Genomic DNA, 23961 nt, shown 5'->3' with positions numbered 1-23961 from the left:
CCCTTTTTGAAGCAATGTTTTACGGCCGGATGCCCTTCCTGACGCCAACCCTTTTTGTCGCCTTTTACGACAAACAGGGAATTACCAGTGAACTGGTACTCAATTAGCCGACCTCGGAAGGATGACAGGCTGAGTCAACCCCCCTGGCGTTAATTCAGCGATCGACCGGGATTCGAACCCAGGATCCTAGGATCCCAAGCTGGTACCCTGACCGCTAACGATCGACCGGGATTCGAACCCAGGATCCTAGGATCCCAAGCTGGTACCCTGACCGCTAGCCCAACACCAGGTGTTATTGAATGTAATTACCTCCACCACCAAAGGTAGATGGAGGTTATGTTTGCACCCCTGTCTGTATTTGTGTGTTTGTCTGTCTGTTTGTCTGTCTGTCTGTGAGCAAAATATCTCAAAACGTTATGGACATATTTGGATGAGACTTGGTGGAGCGGTTGGCAGTGTCACAACAACAAAATGATTAGATTTTGGTGAAGATCCGGATCCGGCTACTCAAATTTTTAAGTGTTTCTTCACCATTCACCAGAGAAGGGGCCAAAAATTATATAAAGCACGATAGCTCAAAAAAAATGTGGATGACTGGGGGAGGTAACAAGAATAAGCCAATTAGATTTTGGTTCAGGTCCAGATGCAGATCCGGCCTATCAATGGGATACAAACCGTAAACTGTTCAGCCTGGTGGAGGAATGCGCTCTACCCAGTGCCGTTCTAGTTCCTGACAGTTTTTTTTATTTCAAGAAATTGTTTTGTTTATGCCAGAGTGCCTTGGTGGCTCTGTTTACATCCAAGCATGTTCCTTATGTCGCAGCCATCTTTAACATCAAGATGGTCACCATAGGAAAACGATTTTCCTAAATTTCTCAGCTTCTATGCCAGTTACAAGTGTGAGATAACTGGTTATACGGACATTTCTGGAGCTAAGGAATCGATTTCTTCCATCAAAAACTCTGTCTGAGGATTGTGTTCTTGGATTTCAAGATGGACAACTTGATGCAAACAGAGAAATGACAAAATATCCTTAAAATCTTTTTTAAAACGAGCAAGATTTAGACATTCCATAAATTATATTTTCTGCAATTAGTCAAATGAAATGGATAAAGTGCATCTTAATTGTGTCAAAATTGTAATCTTCCAAAGAAAAAAAATCAGCCATCAAAGGCAACCACAGAAATAATTGATCATTTTTTTTTTTTATGCTGAAGGCTCCAGGCACGGACTGCATAGCCCTCATCGAGGCCAGGCCTTAAATAAAAAAGAAAAGTGTGTGATGAAAAGTGTGCGGTGTTTGTTTGCGAGAAAGAGAGATTGAAGCTAGGCCGTTAGCTGTAGTTTGAGCGAGACAGTAAGTAAGACCAGCAATCCTGACACGGACCGAGAGTTTAGGATGGTTCCGGGCACCACTTTAACAATCCTAAGTCAGGACGATAGTACTACCTTTGCTGTCTACAACCTACTACCTACGACCTATTTGCTGTTTGAGTTAAATCATACAGCGATGTAACCCGTAGATAGTATGAATATGGTGGTCATCTTCTGAGAGTGACGTCACGGCTAAGCGTGAAGACTATTTGGACTTTTAATCACAAAATTACCGACTTTATAAATCGTAAATCAGAAAAAGACATCATATCTATTTTGTCGGGTATCAAGGGACAGATTAGCGTCAACGTAGTCTGAGCATTTGGGTTTGCCTTTAAGCGTGGCGTAAGAGGAGACTGTGAAGAAGAAAAGAGTCCCCTGGTTATAATTATTTTGAAATTTTTATGTCAGATCTATAAACGAGTATTGCTTAATATCGTATATGTTCATTACAGACTGTGGAAACGCTAATCTGATATTCTTGCTTCGGATTTTGATTGAGAACCAGGTGTTTGATTAGATATAGATGCTTCCTGGCAATATGGTGTCTTGTTTTTCAATCCTTGATCCTACTTAGTGGATAATTACATCTGTGGAAGGTGATCTTGCATCACAGTCTGTGCTGAAGGACATGATAGAGGACACGACATGCTGATGAAAGTGAAGATTTTGCAAAGAATGCTGCAGAGGACATACATATAGACAGATTTAGAGCTCGTTATTCAAACCGTCAAAGAGGATCATGGCATCAAATATATGCCTGGGCATGCATTTATTGGTGGGATTATTGTCCATGATGCTCCATGGGCATGATATTGATGTTGATATTTTTCTTGAGCACGAACTCCCCCCATACCCCCTACTCCCTCGCCGACCCACTAACACCCTACTTCCTCCGATCCTGGCCTTTGGCCACCCCTGACGAGAAGCCATCTCACAAGCAACGTAGATTTGAGTTTAATTCCATTGCAAAGCTTAAAGCTTGGCTTCGACTATTCCACCTGTCAAACTTGATTCTACATGCGGCACATTGGATGGTATGGCAATTGTGTGTGGAATCATTTTGAAGCTAAGGCCTTTACTGATTGTTGTGATAAGTTTCAAAAGTTTATGGAAGTGCAGGTTTCAAAAGCATGAACTGGGGTAGACATTGCATTTGCCCAGTATATGGAAAAAATACTCCATCAATGGAACATGTGGAAAGGGAGCAGCTGTAAAAAAAATACAAAGGAATCAAAAGGAAGGTGGACAGCAGAGAGCAGAAAATTGGAAATGTGAAAGGTTTATTGCCCTTGGTGAAAACAAAGCAAGTCTTGCTGTCTGTTCAAAAGTTACAAACGTCTGGCATGATGAACCCAACAAAGAACTGATTCTGAATGGAGATTTCACCGGTTCAAAGAAAGCTTGGTTTTCTTCAGACACGGATGTGACCTCAGGAGGTCAATATCATCTGCCTTGACGCTTTTGTTGTGGTCTTCCTTGTGGCAGAGATGCCAAATACGTGGGGGCAGGGACAATGATGAACTTGTACTTCCATTGTTTTTGCTTGCACAAATTGTAAAAATCCTAAAACCCTCAACTTCTTCCACGAAGAAGAAGTATAAGCTTTCTTAGGGGAAAATGTTTAATATTTTTATACACAATATGGAGGATCATAAAAATGTGAGGTGACAATGATAGAGTCAACAAAATGAGGGCAGTGTGGCCACATTTGAACGCAACAAGCAAGTGAATGAATGAATAGAAAAAGAGAAGAAAAAGGAGAGGAAGGGAGAAAACATGGTAATCGGCAAAGAAAGAGATTAGGTATTATGTAGGGTTAATGGGGATAGAAAATATCATATGAAGGGATGGGGGAAGCCACAAAATGGCAATAAACTGCCACCGTGAAGCCTTACAAAGCAGTTATACAAACAGGAGAAAAGAGGAACAAAAGAGTTGAGGTGTGCAATAAGGACCCACACACATGAAGTGAAAGCAGGGTTAAACAATCGGTTCACATCTTTCTGTCCGTCCGTCTGTCCACAAACGACAGTTTATGATCGAGGAACAACTAATTTCAATTGAATGTTATATTTTGAACATGAATCGGAACTGAACCTGTAGTTTAGCAGAACTTTTTCTCGGAATTTGTCCCGATCGTGCATGCGCAGAGGAGTGAGATAAATTTCAAGCAGTGAAGCCGTTTTAACATTTGGCTACGTTGTTCCATCAAAAATGAAGAAAAAGAAACTTTCCAACCTTCCATGTTTAATTCTAAAGTGTTTGAAAGTGCAATTCTAGAGTGTTCTAAAGGATAATTCTGAAGGCTAATTCTAATGGTTGCTAAAGGGTAATTCTAGAGGGTTCTAAAGGATCATTCTGATGGGTGCTAAAGGGTAATTCTAGAGGGTTTTGTTCGGTTCTCGGCTTTGCCTATTTCATGTTAAAAATGCCGAACTGAACCACTTCCTTCAGAAACGGATGCGATTATTTTACCCTGTCTGCTTGTTTGGTAGTCAAACAAAAATGAAAATCATTTCAAACAGGAAACATACTGTTTCTAAGGACATCATAAAGGACACAAATAACATGCATGAAGAAATAATGTAACATGTTAGATCGGGTGTTGTAATAGCTTCTGTGTCAATGGTGGTAAACGTCCGCAATTATTTTTTTATACGGCCTTTAAAATCTTTATTTTATTTCAGTTGAATTACAGCTGTGGCCAAAAATATTGGCACCCATGCACTTTTTTCAAATAACTCACAATTTTCTCTAAAAATAAGTTGAAATTGAAAAAAACTCACATTTCAAAAACTCAATTTCATTTATGAGCACATTTACTTGAAATTTTAGACATAATACGTTAATTTTTAGGTTTGTGAGACCATTTGTTTTATGTCTGTGATTACGTATACAATAGTTCTAAAACCGTCCCTCGGATGGACGTTAAATTGGGCATCCCATCTGCCGACATTCGTTGGTGGATGTTAAAGATCCCACGGTGTTCTTTGCGAATTATAGTTGACCTATTTCCGGCACCCGGAACAAAATACAAATTCCTGCCCTGATTTCACGTGTATAGGAGTGGCGGCCCGTCTGGGGTTGTCACCTGAACCAATAAACTGCTTTGGCAAAACCAGCACTCTGTTAGGTTAGGGTAAGGAGCAGGTAAGCTCGGAGGCAACTGCAGTGGTGGAGGTGTGCAGGTGGGTAGACCCGCTGGGAGAGGTACACGCCGCAGCCCAGAAGTGCCCACCTTCCTATGCTGTCCCTCTTGTCCTTGTAATCTAAACGTTCTGCATAACCCATATTATATCCTCCTCCGGAGGTCTTGAGAACTGTACCCTTGGTGTCGTGTCATTTAAACCCAGCCGTTGTGTCCTTTTCCTTCATTGATTTAGCGTAGCGCGACTCGGCAACGTTCGAGTATAATCGGGTAACTTGTGCGGACACGGCGGCCATTCCGCTCGGCCCACCATAACATCAAAGTCGTGTCTGTAACAATATGGTAAAAAATTACAAATAATTAAATAAATTAAAACCCTCACAAGGATGACAGGCTGAGTCAACCTACCTGGTGTTAATTCAACAACATGACAGGGGCTTGAACTCAGGAACCATGAGATCTCAAGCCAGACACCTTAACTATGAAGCAAATACCAGACTCACCAAAGTATACAATTCTGTACTCCTGTGATATCTCCTGTGATATCTTTTTAATTTGGAAATAAATTATTCTGTCCCACGACTGTTGGCTCTGATCCCAAAATTATTTGACGTGCCTTTTGTGCAGATATTGTTGCGGTTTTGGCGAAGCCCGTTCCCTTAGCAAGGGGAGATTAAGCCCCGTGTTCTCCTTGGGTCTTCGCAACCGCGAGACTGAGTCGCCACTTCCGGTCAGACGCGGGATAGGGTTTCGGGACAATTTTCGCACGTACCTAAGTACCCACGCTGCCACGGAAGCTGGGATCGAGTCTCGCACAAACCACGCGTAATGGAGTACACCCGAGTGGATGGCGTACCACGTGGTCCGTGCTGTTACCTTGCTATTGGAACCCGATCAGAGCGATATAATTCGTACCATGCTAAGTCAATGATGGAGAGACGAAACGGTCGAATCAAAGGAATAACAGGTTTAATTATTATTATTTACAATGTACACTGGTAGAAGAAGCAGAGACACAGGGCAGTCTTATACAGTCTTAACTTATTACCCAGACAATGGGCCCGCTCACACTCACAGGGGGGGGATGAAGGAAGAATTGTTCATGCGCTGAACGTGCCGGCTTCGGTCGTCCAGGAACAGCTCACCCGGCGTGGCCCTATGGCGGTCGCCTCACGTATCCCGTCGAAGGCAGGCAGGGAGGAAAATCCTCGCGGCGCGTATCTCAGCAAAAGCAGGCAGGCAGGAAAATATGCGCATCTGTAGCCCGGCACGGCTGTCTTTCACAGCGCGATTAATACAACTGCACGCTTTCACTCTCGTAACTGAAGTCAGCGCAACTTGCCCTCCAACTCCTCGGGGATCTGACTCAAGCTCAACTGAGAACTCAACTGGGCTTTTCTCATAACTCAACACAGCGCGTCTCCTCTCGTCTCATATCTCATGGGCTGCGCCACTCTCATAACTCGTTTGGCTTGCCCTGCACGCATCTCATAACTCAATTCAATACCGCGCATCCCTTCTCATAACTCGAGCTCATAACTCAGTGCATGTCCTCCTCATGACTCGAGCTCATAACTCAGCGCATGTCCTCCTCATTACTGAGGTGGGGGCTCTGGGCACAGGGTTATATTGGCCCCGCCCTAGCCCGCATCGAATGTTCCAAACCCCGCCCTTTGCCGCAGTGGTAAGTCACTCCCCTCGAGCCCTGATTGGCGGCTCGTGCTTACCGGTCACTCCCACTCCTTCTGCCCTGCCTTCCTTCGGCCTTGATCGACTTGTTCAGGCCGGCCTCGTGGTATTTTGCGCCAAAACCCAAAGCATCGAGGCATCATAAAGGACCTAACTCTCCTTGTCGTACTCACCGCAAAACTAAACATAGGAAAGGTCTTCGCTTACATTTACTATGAAATAACTGAGCTTTAACGAGGCTACATGTTGTAGTGTAACTAAACTATGAGGGGAAATTAACCTTTATTGTAAAAACACAAAACTACAACAATATTATTACATACGTGTGATGAATATGAAATAAATGAGTCATCATTATCCAGTAGAGGCTCTGGACAGACACACTGACGAATGAGTGCACTTATAGTGTCTGAAATATAAGCCTCAAAGCTGCCTGACGGCATGTTGGCAGCTAAAAAGAAACATTTTCAACCTGTTTCGTGCTTCACCTCTAAAGGTTTTGCAACACATTTTTATTGGAGAATTCTACGGTGTAGCGCATCGTGACCATTACGTGCAATGACATTTGGTCATAGGCTGATGGCAGGGCAAGGCCAGTCTGCAGAGTAAAGGCCACTGAAAAGTAAAATTACTGCATGGCATCATCACGCACAGAAGCCGAAGAACAACCCTCCACACATTCTTTCTCATGACACCATTTTGTGGACATGCAATTAAATATAGTGTACGCAGAATTTAACATTTATTTTGAACGAGCAAAAGTACCTGTCCCAATTGATGGGAAATGTTTAAGTTCATCTCTCAATTTAAATTATTTCATGGACTTTAAAATGGTTAATTGTGTTGCACTCAAACAATTCGTCCTTTTCGATTTGAGACCAAATGGTCGTCCTGTTTGCCAAAAATTGCGATATTGGTCATTCTGGCTTCAAATTGCAGTCTCAAAGTGGCCTCTGAAGCTGCAGCCACAAAGCCAATGTCACGTCCCGCACGAAGTTTTATCTGTACCATGAATACGGAGTTTTTAGCTTTAAAGATGTGGCTGTGCATAAGGAACAGAGCCACAAGAGAAAGACATTTGTGGATATATATATATTACTTTTATTAACATCTTAGTAAAAAGGGATCGTTTTTTGGTTTACTGATGAATCTTGAAACCTACTGACATATTTGCTCAAAACTTGAAATCAAGTTGGATCTGAACTTTCAAGATGACTCAGTTTAAAATGTTTTCCAAACATTACATTCCAATGAAAAAGAAATGGTGTGTAAATTTGTACTTTACATCAATATGAAACAAACGTCGTTTGAAAAAATCAATCATTAGAGATAAATCACGGGTCTGTTTTTGGTGTTCCCATTTGAACTATTCATTCCTGATGCTTAGACCCCATGTTCAAGTCTGACACAGTGCCTCGATTTATTCATCGTCACCCATACATCTTGCAATCCATGCAAGTGTACACAAATGTCTCCAAATGTCTTTGTTCTATATGTTTGATATTTGTATGTGCTTCTACATGCGGCTAAGAATGCTCTAAAAAAAAAACAATAGCAAGCAATCACATAAAACAGTAAAAATAACCTCCCACCATCTGATGGCAGATTTCGACTGAGACAGACAAACATCATGGGGACAAGTCCACCAAGCAAGGCCACACGTCATGTGAAGACCTCGCCAGCAGCTCCAGATTCTGCCCCCACGAGCATCATGGTGCGGACGGCAAGTGAAGCGAGCCTTTGGGTGCGCTGGGCGGTGAGTATTTCGAACAGGAAATATCATTGAATAAGAGCTTGTTTTGCAGAAAAAGTAAACGGTGCAAAACCAAAATAAGTCCAACCATGCTCGTACAGAGGCGATTCACCCGATAGAATCCTGGACGATTCTCCTGGTTTTGCCTGGATTTTCACCAAAGTGTTGTCTTGTGTTTGCCTCAATCGAGTGCAGCATCTCGTATGGGATTCACCTGCAAATGACTTGAACTACTTGATTTTTTACCTGGCACTGAGTGAAACATGACATATTTGCTCAAAGAATTGCCTGCAATTTTTCAGGAAGCCATTATTATCACCTCCATGCCCCCCACCCATTGAGTTTTGTCGAGACGGAACACTTTCTATGCATTTGTCTACTTCTCAGCCACAAAACAAACAAAATGAACATTTGTGTATTTGTTAAAACTAGAAACACCCACTCCCTTTAGGAGCAGCCTGGGGGAAGGTGGGGTGATATTGGGGGAGGTGGAGCAAATATATTTTGTGCCGTAGCTCATAATCCCCCTGTCTGCAGCAGGGGTCAGTAAAGCACTTGCACTGTGGCACGTGTACAGGCGAGAATTGTAAGTCGTCGGTCCATCCCCCCTCGCTCCCCTTTTCAAAAGGTGGGAGGGGGGAGGTTGTTGCCCATGACCTGACTCTTGGTTTTACCAACACGTATGCAAAAGTTGGTAGAGATCGGCGCAGCCCTGTTTTTTTTTTTTTCTCTGATGCTCAGATGTACACACACACACACACACATACAGTACACACACTTGGCTTTGTAGCCCATGCACATACATACATATATACATACATACATACATGCATACATTCACACATTCACTTGGCTTTGTAGCCCATGCACAAACATACATATATACACACACTTGGCTTTGTAGCCCATGCACATACATGCACACACTTGGCTTTGTCGCTCATGCACAAACATACATACATACACACACTTGGCTTTGTAGCCCATGCACATACATGCACACACTTGGCTTTGTCGCTCATGCACAAACATACATACATACACACACTTGGCTTTGTAGCCCATGCACAAACATACATACATACACACACTTGGCTTTGTAGCCCATGCACACACATACACATACTTGGCTTTGAAGCCCATACACATACATACATACACACACACACACACACACACACACACACACACACACACACACTCACATACGCACACACACATGGAGAATTGCCTTGTTTAATATCGTTGGATACATTTAAAACACATTCGTTGTGTGCGAAATGCTTTCGCTGTGGATTCAAACCTTCCCCAGAAAGTACCTGCCATTCGTGCCAGTTCTGTTTCCTTCAAGTGAATGTATTCATTGCCCACAAATAGTTATCCTAGATTTGCGCAGATACAGTAAGTGGCCTCAGCATATTGCCAGCTATGGGCCTCAAGATTAGCCCCTTGGTGGGACGTACAGTAAAAACTGAAAGGCTGCAAAAAGGAATTTGAATCCATTACTTCATGCACGCACTTTTATAGCTTTCGTAAAACGTACGGCATCATCAAGTGACTTCAACCTATTTACTACCCTTGCCATTGTGAGAGTGACAATCGTTTTATGGGCCAAATATCCTCCTATTTCCTCACTAGTAAATACCCCTTCCCTCTGGGAATGTGACTCTGAAGAAAGATGCTGAGCTGTGCAATAAAGTGTTTTTTGTGAGTTTTAAGTGTTTTCTTTAAGAAGAAAAAAATTGCACTTCCTGTTTTAAGGCAAGATTTCTTTATGGACGACATTGCTGATGTGTATAGCTTCTTGTCCTTGTAACATCAAGTGCCAAGATTTCTTTGCTGTTGACGTCACCAACTTCACTTTTAGCAGTGAAGCACTGACCATGACTAAAGAAGTCTGATGGTATGAAAACACCAACCTTGCAAAAGTGTTTGTCCCTGTGACTTATTGACTTGCCCTCGTACCATGTTGAATGGGAAGATCTGGTCTGAACGCGAGGTACGTAAAGGTGTTTCCCCATGTGTGCCCCATGACCGGCTGAGCAGTTATAGCCTGATGATGAAGGGCAGTGATTTTGTACCTGGATCCATTGCAATAATCATTCATTGGGTTACATGAAATGGCCGACCCGTCACTTCGCTGATGGCTTTAATCGAAAGACAGCGTGTTGCACTTTGCAAACATATTACATGTATCTATCTGTGAACACGTGAAAGTAAAAGTTAAACAAGTGAATTTATATTTTATAACGTTGTTGTTGCTGCTGCTGCCATGGTGGTTGTGGTTATTGTTGTTTGTATTCTCCTTCCGTAAACAGTTCCGTGAAATGGGGTGAATAGGGACACAAACTGAAAAAAAGTTCGGAAACTTTTTTCGCTAAAAATTGATAACCATATTGATTTGTTGATATTTGGGTTGAAAGTGTTCTCTTGTTTTTAAAAAAAGCAACTTATAGTCCCTATTAACCCCATTTATGGGTTAAATAGGAATAAATAGGATTTTTATGGCTGTCCCTATTCACCCTGTTTTACGGGTGAATAGGGACAGTCAGTCCGGCCGGCCGTAAAATTCAGCATCCGGCCGTAAAACATTGCTTCAAAAAGGGGACCAAAAAAAACAAAAAAACAACAACAACCACGGTTCCCGAAAAAGGCCAACCCCCGCTTGCGGGGAAAAATGGCCTCTAAAGGTGGTAGGGACAGTCAGTAATACAAAAAAATAATAATCAAGAAACAATCCTGAGTTTCCAGCTTATTGATAAATTGATAGCTCAGATGGATGCACATAATATGCACCCATAATATAAACCACGGTGCCAATGAAAAAAAATATGGGACAAAAAGTTTCTCCAAACTGTCCCTATTTCTTGGTTATTATTTTGTATTAGTGACTGTCCCTATTCACCCATAAAACGGGGTGAATAGGGACAGCCATAAAAATCCATATATGGGGTTAATATCCATATATGGGGTTAATAGGGGTTATAAGTTGCTTTTTTTTTAAAACAAGAGAACACTTTCAACCCAAATATCAACAAATCAGTATGGTTATCAATTTTCAGCAAAAAAAGTTTCCGAACTTTTTTTCAGTTTGTGTCCCTATTCACCTTCCTGTCCATATTCACCCCCATTTCACGGTACTGCACTTTTATATTTTTTTATGTTGCTTCGAGAAGTATTACCATCGGTATCATTTTGTGTGCTCAATCCGTATCTTTCTGAAGCATTCCTGTTGTCATAGAATAATAAACATTACCGTTGCAACCGCTGCATTAATCTCCCATTCCCACTTCTTCTTCTTCAATAAATGAAAGACTTCCTTTTAAAACAGGCATCTTTATGATTATGAATGCACAAAATTTTGTTCCAAGTAAATACATAATTAGCTTTCCAACCAAGGAAATCTATTTTTACCTTTCCAACAGTACTATTTTAGCTCACCTGGAACGAAGTTCAGGGGAGCTTATGCGATGGTGCTTCGTCAGTCCGTCAGTCCATCAGTCCGTCCGTAAACACTTGCAAATTCTTCTCTGAAACCGCTGATGGGATTGTGACCAAATTTGGCACAAATTATATTTGTTATGTTGTGACTAAAGTTTGTTCACGGCATTATAAAAAAAGTCGTAGTCTAAGGGGGTTTACCGGGGGTCAAAGTGGATCCAGGTTTGACCCCCCCAAAATAAATATTTGCTTTCTTTTCTGAAACTACACACACTATTTCGATGAAACTTGACCAAAACGCTCATCGCCCACGATGTGCTGAAGTTTGTTAACGGAAATAAGAAAATCAAAATCTAGGGGGGTTTACGTGGGGTCAAAGTGGATCCAGGTTTGACCCCCCCAAAATAGATATTTGCTTTCTTTTCTGAAACTACACACACTATTTCGATGAAACTTGACCAAAACCCTCATCACCCACGATGTGCTGAAGTTTGTTCACGGAACTAAGAAAATCAAAATCTAGGGGGGTTTACGTGGGGTCAAAGTGGGTCCAGGTTTGACCCCACAAAATAGATATTTGCTTTCTTTTCTGAAACTACGCAACAACCTTCATCACCCGTGATGTACTAAAGTTTGTTCACGGCATTAAAAAAAAAATCGAATTCTGAGGTGGTCTACTGTGGGGTGGGGGGGAGGTGTTGTCCCCCAAAATAGGTATTTTTTTGTTTGTTTAAAGTCTTATGATTGTATTAGTATAATTCTACATGCTGCCCTGTCTTCTAGCAAGCATTGAAATTGGTGTAAAATACCTTCAGTCAGTGTAGTATGCTGTTTATTCCTCCAGGTGAGCGCCAGGGGTATTGCCCCTATTTTTTTTATTATTCCAATGCGGGAGGAACCACTACATTAGAGCTCGAGGTCCTGCTTCTTCTTCACATGGCAGATGGATGGGCAGGTCTCATTTTAATAACACGGGGGATTATTAATTAAATTGAACAGGATTATAAATAATTAAATTGATATACGCTCCTGTTCATTAATCCAGTTCATTAATCGAATTGCTTCACTACACCCCCATTGGTGTTTATAATAGAGGACATGGATTTGTCCCATAATAATTGGAGGAAGACCCTCTCATGTTCAGGCCGTTGGTGCTCCGATGGTTGGCAGCGATTTCCCCGGAAGCATTGACGGAAAGAGAGTGGCAATCGTATGTGTGGGAAAATTCCATGCTCAGTAAGGGTCGCCCAGATAGCTCAGATGGCGGAGCATTGGTACGGTTTTCCAGAGGACCTGGGTTCGATTCCTGGTCTGGGCATGTAATTTTCCCACATATATCAATTTAATTATTTAATCCTGTTCATTAATCGAAAAACTTTATTTGATTATCTAAAAAATTAAAACATCCCGCAATTGCTCTGTGCTGAGGTCCATTATGTTTGCGCTTACTTTATTTGCTCTTGTCTGTGTTCGAGGGACATAGCCTGTGCTAATCTGACTGCGTATGGCATGAGCCTCCACGAGAAGTACTTCTCGAAGGACCCCAATAAGTTCCACCTCATTATTGAGTTGGTCAAGTGAAGGTTTTGGCCCAAATCTTTCATATATGTGCTTTCAGGGCTGACGTTTGACTAGAGGCAATTTGCGCAGTAATTAGTAATTTCTTCCAGGATGCCTGTGATAACTTGTCTATTCTTCATAAAATACACTGTGGGATCTTTGAGGTCTACCAACTAATTCTAGCAGATGGGACGTCCGGCTTAACGTTCATCCAACGGACGACACACTTTGTGATGCAACGTCATGAATGTGAAGCAACAATCTTCCAGTAGAAACCATAACTTGGTCAGGAATCAAACCCAGACTCGTCATAGACAACTCAAACCTCTGCACCATCTTGTCAGACTGCATGGGACAAGTTTTTCTGTCTCGTCTTCAATTTAACTCGTATAATAATAATGAATTCCCTTCCAAGGAATTTCGACACAGGAGGAGGCCATTTGGTCCCATAACTCCTGTGTAATGGTTGCTAACCTGGGGTTGTTCGTCAATGCTCTATCCTTGGCAATGTTGCATCATTTTTAAAGTCTTTGGTATGACTCGGATTCGAACCACAGACCCCTCCCCTGGCTCAGAGTGGATGATCTAACCATTGCACTATTTAATTTGTAATTGCAGGTGGTGTTTGTTTGTTTGTTTGTCTGTTTATTTGTTTGTTTTATTTACTTCAATTGAGGTGGACTGTCCTTGTGGCCATGTCAGTGAATTGAGGATGAAGGAAAATATGTCGAAGATACAACAAATCAGTTGCAAACAAAAAAAAAATCTCCTTTAAGGATAGATTGTTTAATTTACTGCCATTGGGCTCTGTTGTGATTCATTTTTCAAACCTTTCTGACGTCACCATGTCTAGATTAATGGGGGAAAAATACACCTTCATTTGTTTCAGATATTTGAATCGTTTTAGTGTTTGATTCTGTTTACTGTTGAAAAGAAATGTCTGCCACGAGTAAAATATCCATCTTCCTGGGTAAATATGGCAAATAGTCCATGCCGAAGGCCCCATTGCTTTTTTATAGGATTTTCTTTTTGTTCGTCCTCCATTAGCTGGAAATAATGTAGTTGGAGAAGCTTTTCGGCCGAGGTCACGAATGTTCATGTGCTTTAGCACCCAATAATGTTGTGTATGGATAATAAAATGCCTGTGCACCCTGGCTGTCTGTTAGTGCCATAAGTATTGTGCTAGGGTTAGGGTTAGGGTTAGGGTTAGGGTTGTTAGGGTTAGGGTTGTTAGGGTTAGGGTTAGGGTTAGGGTTAGCTAAGCCTTCAATGTGCTAAGCCGGATGTGCCTTCTTCCAGGCATAACAATGAGGTTTGTGGCCCAGCTAGAGGCTGAACAGAAGACTATAAGGGGAACGAATGTGGAGGTAAACAGCCAAACCTACAAACAAAAGTAAAACCTACAGTGAGAAAAATGAGGATGATGTGGCTCGTTTGGAACCCAGATCTCTTCTGCACAACCAAGACGTGTTTGTCTGCAAAGAGACAGTCTCACCGCACGATGCTCGTAATGTTGTCATTCTGTGTTCAGCACGGCCATCTCCCACTGTGCTTTAGCAATCTGCGTACGTGGCGAGGCGTGAAGGTGAAATGAAACACTGGTGAACCGAGCCACAAAAATGTCCCACAAAAGATGAAAGCCAACCTGGCTCGCCCAATCCAACTACCCTTCGTGTGTTTAGGATCCTCTTCGCGGAAAAGCGGCTCGATTTGCTTGCCTTCCTCCATGCTTCATGAGCTGTAGCTCGGTAATACGATAATACAATCGAAAGAACAATTGCAAAAAACAGCGGGGAAAGGGAATCAATGGCATGGTGATGGAAAAGGCTGAGTGGGGAAAAAATGTCTACAGAGAGAAAGGCAAACTGTTTTAGGTAAATAACTGCCTTCGGTGATTCATTCTTTCTCAAATGACCAAAGTAGTCTCAATATATCTAAATAATACATCACTCACCTTATGCATGCCAATGAATAAAATTATTGATTTGACTTGAAGTGACTATTTGAAATTAGAGCTTTAGGCTCATGAGATTATAAGCTTGAGTTATAGGATCAGTTCAGAGTATTCTCTGTTAATACATCATTATGTAGGTTTAAATTCGTTTTATGACCATTTTCAAAGGATTGATGAAGAAATAAGGTTCTGGAGGTGGTGATGGTGGCAGTTAGCAGGGAGAAATATTTTCCTACTCATTCTCAGAGGCGTATATACATTTACGTGTGTATGTATATACATATATATATATATATATATATATATATATATATATATATATATATATATATATATATATATGTATATATATAAATTTAATGTATACTGTATATACACAGTGGCCTGTAAAGGTATTCACCCCCTACCAATAATGCCACCTTTGGATGACATACGAATTATGGTGAAACACTTTTTTCAAAATGAACTTTTTAGTCATACCTGACGAGATCAAACAAAACACTGTTATAGTTGAAGGAGGTTCCATGTGAGGAATACCTGCAAAAAATATTGTTGCGGATATGGGATTTGGCCTCCATATCCGCTTGTAAATATTCCCCTATTTTCCCAATACTCCCCAACTATCCCCAATCCCCCATTCCCTAGTCCCATTGTCTGTAAACAACACTCTGTAGCCCCGACCTTCCCCTTCTTCCCCCATTAAATGTCGTGCCCAGGTCCACCGCATCTCACGTAGACAACTTTCGGACATCTTGCTAGTTATTCTTAGTCTATGTCAGTTAAGGACTCGTTTCCATTAATTCTGACTCTTCGTTGCACCAGAATGTGATTGTATGGCACCAGTAGTGAGTTTAGGACCTCCCCATACCTCCTCCCATCTTCCCCATGAAACAACAACAACAACAACAACTACCACAACAGCGCGCGGGGAGTGTGCGTCCTCACTCCGGCTCGGTTAGCCGCCATTACCCATGTGCGCCGACGGGGTTACCACGGAGGGGCTGCCTGTCGGCCCCTCGTCAAGGGGCGGAGCCCGGTAACCCCCCGCACCCAATAAGAAGCAACGGGCCGATTCCATCTGGGGCGGAGCTAACGAGCCGAGGGCGTCACTCCCCGCCGGATATACGCAGCGACTTACCGGACGTGACGTCAGATGCGCCCCGAGCTTGAAGTGAGAAGAACCAGTCGCCACCTCCGAGCGCTGAGAGACCTCCCTGCATCTTTCGGACCGTGTGGATCCTGTCCCTGAGCCAAGAGTGCACCTTGTGCTGTCCACCGACTACCTGCCCTTCCTTGCCATCAATCCCGGTGTGAGTCAGTCTTGTCCCGTTTATCTGTCGTCTGTCGGGGTTACTATAAGACCGTATTTAAGTGCCTACCTTTCTATGCTGTCTCTCTCGTCCTTGTAATCTAACGTTCCGAAGTATTATAACCTCCTCCGGAGGTCTTGAGAACTGTACCCCTGGTGTCGTGTCATTTTAACCCAGCCGTTGTGTCCTTTCCTCAATTGATTTAGCGTAGCGCGACTCGGCCAACGTTCGAGTATAATCGGGTAAACTGTGCAGACGCGGTCATACCAAACCGCTCGGTAAACCAACATCCACAACCGCGTCTGTAACATTTGGTGTCGAGGAGTTGGATTCGGACCTGGGACTAAATTCAGTTAGGCCCAAATTTTGGAACACCAATTGTACCATTAGGATAACATTTTGGTGTCGGGAAGTGGAATTCGATCCGGAGCGCGTTTCACGTGCTCGAAATTATAACGGCAAAATTTAATTGTGTTTTACAAAAAAAAATAAAAACCTGAATTTTGAAAGTCGCGCTATGGCAGACCAAGACGGCTGGGTTCCGGTAGTAGGGAGTGAGGCAGGGTCGATCCAGGACCAAAATGAGGGACATGAGGAGAGCGAAGCAGTGAGGGTAGCAGACGCACGAAATGGCGCCTCGCACATGGCCACGGCGACCACGCCCGCGACCGTGGTAGCGCCGCTGGTGGATCCGAACCTTTTCCTCCTGCAAATGAAGGCCCTTATAGACCAAATTGGAGGTTTGAAAAACAGTATAGAGGCTAATAGTCAGCAATTGGGAAACCAAATTGTGGGATTGAGGGCTCAGAGTGAGCAATTGGGGGTAATGAGGGACGAAGCGAGGGGTACCGGTGAGGGGTTAGACAATAATTTTAAGGGATTAGACAAGAAATTTGGGAAGTTAGACGACAAATTTGAGGGGTTAGACAACGGGATAAAAGAGGTGAAAAATGGGTTAATGGGGGTAGAAAATAGAATGGCTGCCCAGCAGAATCAGATAGAGGGAGTGAAAAATGGGTTAGAGGGGTTAGAAAACAGGATGGAAGGCAAATTGAGGGACATGAGGGACCAAGCGGAAAGGGAAGTTAACCAAATGGGGCAGCAGATAGAGGGGGTCAGAATGGGGGTAGAAACCAAACTGGATGCTCACAGGGAGGAAATGGAGCAGATGAGGGTGGCATCTGGGCAGGAGATGCAAGTGATGGGAGCGGAGATCAGAAGAGGTGTGAGTGAGGAGGTCGGAGGAGTGCGCGAGGAGGTGAGGCACTGTAAGGAGCACATGGAGAAGGAGGTGAGAAAGGGGACTATAAAATTGCAAGGGGGCATAGAGGACCTGACGCAGGAGGTGGAACAGCTGACGGAGGGACAAAAAGAAGTAAAGGAGCAGGTTCAAAGGAACACTGCGGTATTAGGAGGTTTAAAAGCGACACAGAAAGAACTAAAAGACGACTTGATAGCGACGAAGAGGGAATGTCAGATGGTACGTGAGGGACTGACAACGAGGTTGGACGAGGTGATAGAGGTAATGGAGACGAAGGACCGGCAGGTGAGGACGCACATGGAAACGGTCAAGGTAGCCTTAGACTTAGAGGATGAGCTTGAGGAGACGTACCGGGGAATAAAAGAGGTGAAGCAGAAATTAGAAGAAGTGGAAGAAGGGATGAGCGAAATTAAGAAGCGACGGAGAGGGGATAAGAAAGAGATAAAAGAGGTGATAAAAGAATTGGTCCAAAGTCTGTGTTTGGATCGTGATGATGTGCTCATTAACCGGATGAGGGGTTCGCAGGTGATGGAGGAGAAGCGAAGAGGAAGAGGACCCGGTGTAAGTGGTGACGAATATGGTCGTGCGTATGATGCGCCAGGGGATTTAATAAGCTTGGGGGTCGAGATGGACCCGGGTGTTCGTGAGAGGCCGTTGGTGAAGTGTGCGACAGGTCTGGTGTGCGAAAAAGGAGGTGTGCGAGAAAGTCCGACTCTGGGGTGTGTGAGGAAAAAGTGCGTGCCAAGGAGTGAGGGTGCTGGCGAGAGTGAGTCGGTCGAAGCGCGTGTGCGAGGGGGTACATGGAAGGAGCACATGGAGAAGGAGGTGAGAAAGGGGACTATAAAATTATATGAGTGTGGTGAGTGAGGGGTGGTGAGTGTTACAGAGGATGTAACGGGAGAGAGTGTGCGAGAAAGGTGTGTAACGGACGGGTGCATGAGGAAAGAGTGTGCTGTCAGGAGTAAGGGTGAGTGCGCTGTCAAGAATGGAGGTGAGAGTAGTGAGGGTGACAAGGAGCGTGAGTTGGTTGTGACAGGTGAGAAAGGATGCACACCTGGAATGGTAGAGCGTGAGTGGGAATGCACGCTGGAATTGGTAGTGAGGCACGTGGTTGGGTGTGCGAATGAGAGCACACCTGTGATTGTCACAGAGGAGGTGACCGAGGAGGGGGCGCGAAGAGGTTTGTTGGTGAGGTGTGCGACCAACGAATGTGTGCCAAAGTGTTCGGTGGTCAGGTGTGTGACCAAGGCTGTGAGTGGAATGGGTGTACCTGGGTGTGTAAGGAAAGGTACGAGGAGCATGGAAACGGCTGGATGTGTGAGCAAGGAACGGGCTGCGGGGTGTAAGCGTCCAGGTGAAGCATCGACGGTAACCGGTTTAGAGGTTAGAGCGACTTTTAGCCGAATCGGGCCCTCGGTGCGTGCTGGGCCTCGCTTTGAACGGCCGCGTCCGTGCTCCACTAGGCGGAGCGGGCGGCTGGATAGGAAGGGTCGTCATGGCGACCACTTTTTGTTGAGGCATTCCGGCAGGTCGAGATCGGGCCATGGGATGGCTCCGTGCCGAGATGGTGCGTGGGATCTCGGCCCGGGTAAGCCCCTGTCCCTGCCCCGAATGCGGGACGTATCCAGCCGCTGGCACCAAACAACCCGCATTCATTGCTCGGCTTTACGAAGCCGGGCTTTGGACAGGAATTGGCGCACCGAGAGGCATTAGTGAGTAGACTGTGTGACGAGGATAGTGTTTTGGCCCCAAAATTAAAGAAAAACAAAATTTGATGATTGGCAAAGGATTGGCAGTAGTGATTGGCAGATGATGGGTAGTGAGTGGCAAATTTTTGATTTGCTGAAATTTGATGTGCAAAATTGGTAGTAAGCGATGGGCCCGGTGGGTAAGGGTGGCATCCTTGCCACCCTTCCCATATGGGGGGCAAATGCGCAATAGCTTATGGGGTGTATGGCAGTGAAAACTAGCCCGGGTGGGTTAGGATATTGATAGGGATCTAGCGAAGATGACATTAGGTGACGTTAAGTTTAGTTAGTGACTGATACCTGTAGTGGGGACGCAGGTAGATTAGTGTGGATTATAATGACGAGGGAGCGCAATAGTTTAAAGGGACGACTGGGAAGCGCAAGTTTCAGAGGGGAGTAGTTAGATGAGATGATGCTGTGTGAGAACTGGACAGGTGTGTGGAGCAGTGTGTGAGTAGTGAGTGTTGTGGATCAGCGCGAATGCGCTTGGGGAGAGAAGGGTGCAGGTGGCACCAGGTGTGAGAGCACAGGTGTGCAAGTAAAGGTGTGTGGGGAGAGTTGGAGTAAGTGGTACGGAGTGGTGTGCATGGTGCGAAGGTGTGAATGGGGGAAGAGTGGACCCCCATCACGGATACCCGGGGCGGGTAGTGTAAGTGTTAGGTAGAAGGTACAGGTAAATTGTGGTTGGATATTGGCATCTGTGGTGCGGGTGACAGAATGGTATTGTGGATGGGTGCATTAGTGTTGTGGAAATGGCTGGGCGTGTAGCCTGTTAGTGTGTGTAGTTGGTTGGGCACTCCACCACTGTGAGGATGTCGGCCAGGTGAGGCCGCAGGTGGGCTCTGGGAGCCGTTAGTGTCAGTGGGTGCCTGAGGATCCCGGGTGTGGATCGGGCAGCCCAGTGCCAGAGAGGGCACCGAGTGGGGAGAGCGCCAGAGGGCCTTCCCCAGGTAGTTAGGTTAGGGTAAGGAGCAGGTAAGCTCGGAGGCAACTGCAGTGGTGGAGGTGTGCAGGTGGGTAGACCCGCTGGGAGAGGTACACGCCACAGCCCAGAAATTGTGCGAAGGCACCGGGGGATGAATCGGGGGAGTGAGACCCCAAATTGAAAAGCACCACAGTTTGGTCAATGGGAATTGGTTTTTAGAACCCATAGTGTAAGAGGGCCAATGGTTTGGCAGGAGAAAGACCCCGGGTAGTGTAAAGTTGTTAAAGTCATTTAGGAAATAGTTAGGATTGATGAACCTGTCGCACCATACGCAGCCACTTACCTGTGGTGATGATGATGACTCCACACCTGTGTTTTCTTTGTTCTGTGTGCAGGAAAGGAGAATTGCTGTGGATTTGTGAGACGCATCACGACGTGGATGAGACATTGGGGTGATTCCATCTCTCCCTCCCTAGGAGGGACTGATGATGAATTGGAAATGGCAAATTATGATGTTGAGTTGAAAATGGCAAATTTGATTGGTTAGGAGGGAGAGAAGACGAATTTGGAATATGGGAGGAACGGGGAAGACAGTAGGGACGTTTGTTGATTTGTAAAGTAGATGTTTATGGGTAGTGTTGTGTTTTGTGGATACAGTAAGGGGTAAGGGAGGGGCCATGTAGGTTACCTGGTGGGGGGGGGGGCGTACGGTAGGAACGTACCTGTCTCACCTGGTTCCCATGTGCCCCCAGTGTGCATTACCTTACATTGCGTGCACTTTTGCGCCCTTACCACCTTACTCACTTGTCTTTTCTTTTGTCTCCCACCTCCGAGGATCTGGCTTTGGGGCAGAGAGAGAGGAGAGAGAGGTGCTGGCTCCGCAGTTGTGGGCCTGCACTTTCGCTGCTTGCTGCCTGGATCGATACACCATATGGACCGCAATTTTGGTGGCCACCCACAATGGACCGCAGTTCTTTTGCGGCCAAGCACCACCCGTGGATGGACCTATGGGTCAACGTGGCACCTATGCCATACAGGTGAACCACTTTTAGTTGGCCCCCTGACGGCCACAATACAGAAATGGACGCGGTTGGCGCCTTTCTTTATTTTTGAAAGAAGCAAGAAGGCCAAGTGCACCACATGAAGGCAAGACCAGCGGCAGAACATCGGCCGGCTGCGACACCACCGGTGATTTATAAACACTTTATTGGTGCACCGGATGGTGCTGACTGTGTTATGGGGTGGTGCTTTTGGTGCTTGGAAGGGGTGCTCTGCACATTATTAAAGGCCGTAAGGCCACAGAGCACTCGTGGGTTGGTGTATCGATGCTGGCATGCGTGCTCTCTCTATGCATAACATCTGCATGTGTTCCTCCAAAAACAGGTCCTGGATCGTAGTGTAAATATCAGCGTAGTCTTGTAAATAATGCTCCCTACCGGCTGAATGTTTAGTTTGCGAATTCTTTCCGCGATTCGGTTATCCTGTGGGTGTGTTTCTGTGAGGAGAAGGGTGCAACGTCGCAGGGGGACATATTTACTCATTTGTGAATATCTGTAAAACTGTCGCACTCAGGGTAGAGTTAATAGTAGAGGGAACTACATCTGAGTGCCACACTAAAATAGGTAAAAATTTATCGGGTCGGGACGCCCCGAGGGTAGAGAAGGGTGCAATGTTGCGGATATGGGATTTGGCCTCCATATCCGCTTGTAAATATTCCCCTATTTTCCCAATACTCCCCAACTATCCCCAATCCCCCATTCCCTAGTCCCATTGTCTGTAAACAACACTCTGTAGCCCCGACCTTCCCCTTCTTTCCCCATTAAATGTCGTGCCCAGGTCCACCGCATCTCACGTAGACAACTTTCGGACATCTTGCTAGTTATTCTTAGTCTATGTCAGTTAAGGACTCGTTTCCATTAATTCTGACTCTTCGTTGCACCAGAATGTGATTGTATGGCACCAGTAGTGAGTTTAGGACCTCCCCATACCTCCTCCCATCTTCCCCATGAAACAACAACAACAACAACAACTACCACAACAGCGCGCGGGGAGTGTGCGTCCTCACTCCGGCTCGGTTAGCCGCCATTACCCATGTGCGCCGACGGGGTTACCACGGAGGGGCTGCCTGTCGGCCCCTCGTCAAGGGGCGGAGCCCGGTAACCCCCCGCACCCAATAAGAAGCAACGGGCCGATTCCATCTGGGGCGGAGCTAACGAGCCGAGGGCGTCACTCCCCGCCGGATATACGCAGCGACTTACCGGACGTGACGTCAGATGCGCCCCGAGCTTGAAGTGAGAAGAACCAGTCGCCACCTCCGAGCGCTGAGAGACCTCCCTGCATCTTTCGGACCGTGTGGATCCTGTCCCTGAGCCAAGAGTGCACCTTGTGCTGTCCACCGACTACCTGCCCTTCCTTGCCATCAATCCCGGTGTGAGTCAGTCTTGTCCCGTTTATCTGTCGTCTGTCGGGGTTACTATAAGACCGTATATAAGTGCCTACCTTTCTATGCTGTCTCTCTCGTCCTTGTAATCTAACGTTCCGAAGTATTATAACCTCCTCCGGAGGTCTTGAGAACTGTACCCCTGGTGTCGTGTCATTTTAACCCAGCCGTTGTGTCCTTTCCTCAATTGATTTAGCGTAGCGCGACTCGGCCAACGTTCGAGTATAATCGGGTAAACTGTGCAGACGCGGTCATACCAAACCGCTCGGTAAACCAACATCCACAACCGCGTCTGTAACAATATGTACTCATCAAAATTCACTGTTTGCAAAAGTATTCACCTGATTAGGTCAGTACTTAGTGGAACTGAAGGAGCTGGGCTCCAACGCGAGTTGAAAGAATTGACGCGACCAAAGATGGAAATTCGTCCGAGTAGGTTTAATAAATGTATCACACTCGGGTACTCTCAAAAGCCCGTTTATCGGGCAGCAATATATATACACATTTATGTCGGGAAGTTTGCCCGGCAAAAGCTATACCGGGCATGCCCGGGTATCAAGGGCGAGCCTTGGAAAGGCGAGTCTGGACCTGCCCGGGCGTGTTTGGCTGCGGCCTGGCAAGTCGAGGCTGGGCGTGCCCGGGCGCTCTGGACGAGCACTGGAAAGGCGATAGCGGGCATGCCCGGACGCTCTGGGCGAGCCCTGGAAAGGCGATAGCGGGCATGCCCGGAAGCTCTGGGCGAGCCCTGGAAAGGCGATAGCGGGCATGCCCGGACGCTCTGGGCGAGCCCTGGAAAGGCGATAGCGGGCATGCCCGGACGCTCTGGGCGAGCCCTGGAAAGGCGAGAGCGGGCATGCCCGGGAAAGACGAGACCGGGCGTGCCCGGGAGGTTCGGGCGTGCCCGGGAACAGTGAGTCCGGGCATGCCCGGGAGAGGCGCGTCTGGCTGTGTTCTGGCCGGTGCAAGGCGATTGTGTGCATCCAGCGGTAACCGCTACACACGCCCCTCCAGAATCGACCTGCACCGGCAGGGTCAATTTAAGGGGGGGTCCGGATGACCCGGCCGAAGCGACCCCTGAAGGGTCGTGGGGAGGGGTCCGACGTGGTGGTGGGTGGTCGAGCGGGGGGAACTGTGGAAGGGGGGCGGCCTCGCCGCGGAGGAAGGGCCAACCGTGGTGGTCGGTCGACGTCCATGTGCGCCGGTTTGAGGCGGTCCACAGAAATCCGGTCCGGCCGGCCGCCGAAGTCGACGATGAAAGACTTGTCGCCCCGTCGCAGGACCCTGAAGGGCCCGTCGTACGGCGGCCGGAGTGGCCTCCGGTGCGCGTCATGTCGCACAAAGACGTACTCCGCTGT

At 45.8% G+C, this 23961-nt stretch overlaps 1 protein-coding gene across 1 annotated transcript in view; it reads left to right on the top strand.

The window, feature by feature from the left end:
* SDK2 (sidekick cell adhesion molecule 2) overlaps nt 1-23961 on the top strand; it is a 990523-nt gene that overhangs the window by 748942 nt on the left and 217620 nt on the right. The window contains exon 24 of the mRNA XM_068126284.2: nt 7820-7970. Within this exon, the coding sequence (XP_067982385.2) occupies nt 7820-7970 (151 nt within the window). The remainder of the gene's footprint in view (nt 1-7819; nt 7971-23961) is intronic.

The sequence above is a fragment of the Myxine glutinosa genome, chromosome 10 (assembly GCF_964187855.1).
Source record: "Myxine glutinosa chromosome 10, kmMyxGlut1.1, whole genome shotgun sequence".
NCBI classification, from domain to species: domain Eukaryota; kingdom Metazoa; phylum Chordata; class Myxini; order Myxiniformes; family Myxinidae; genus Myxine; species Myxine glutinosa.
This window is presented reverse-complemented; position numbering and strand designations above follow the sequence as displayed.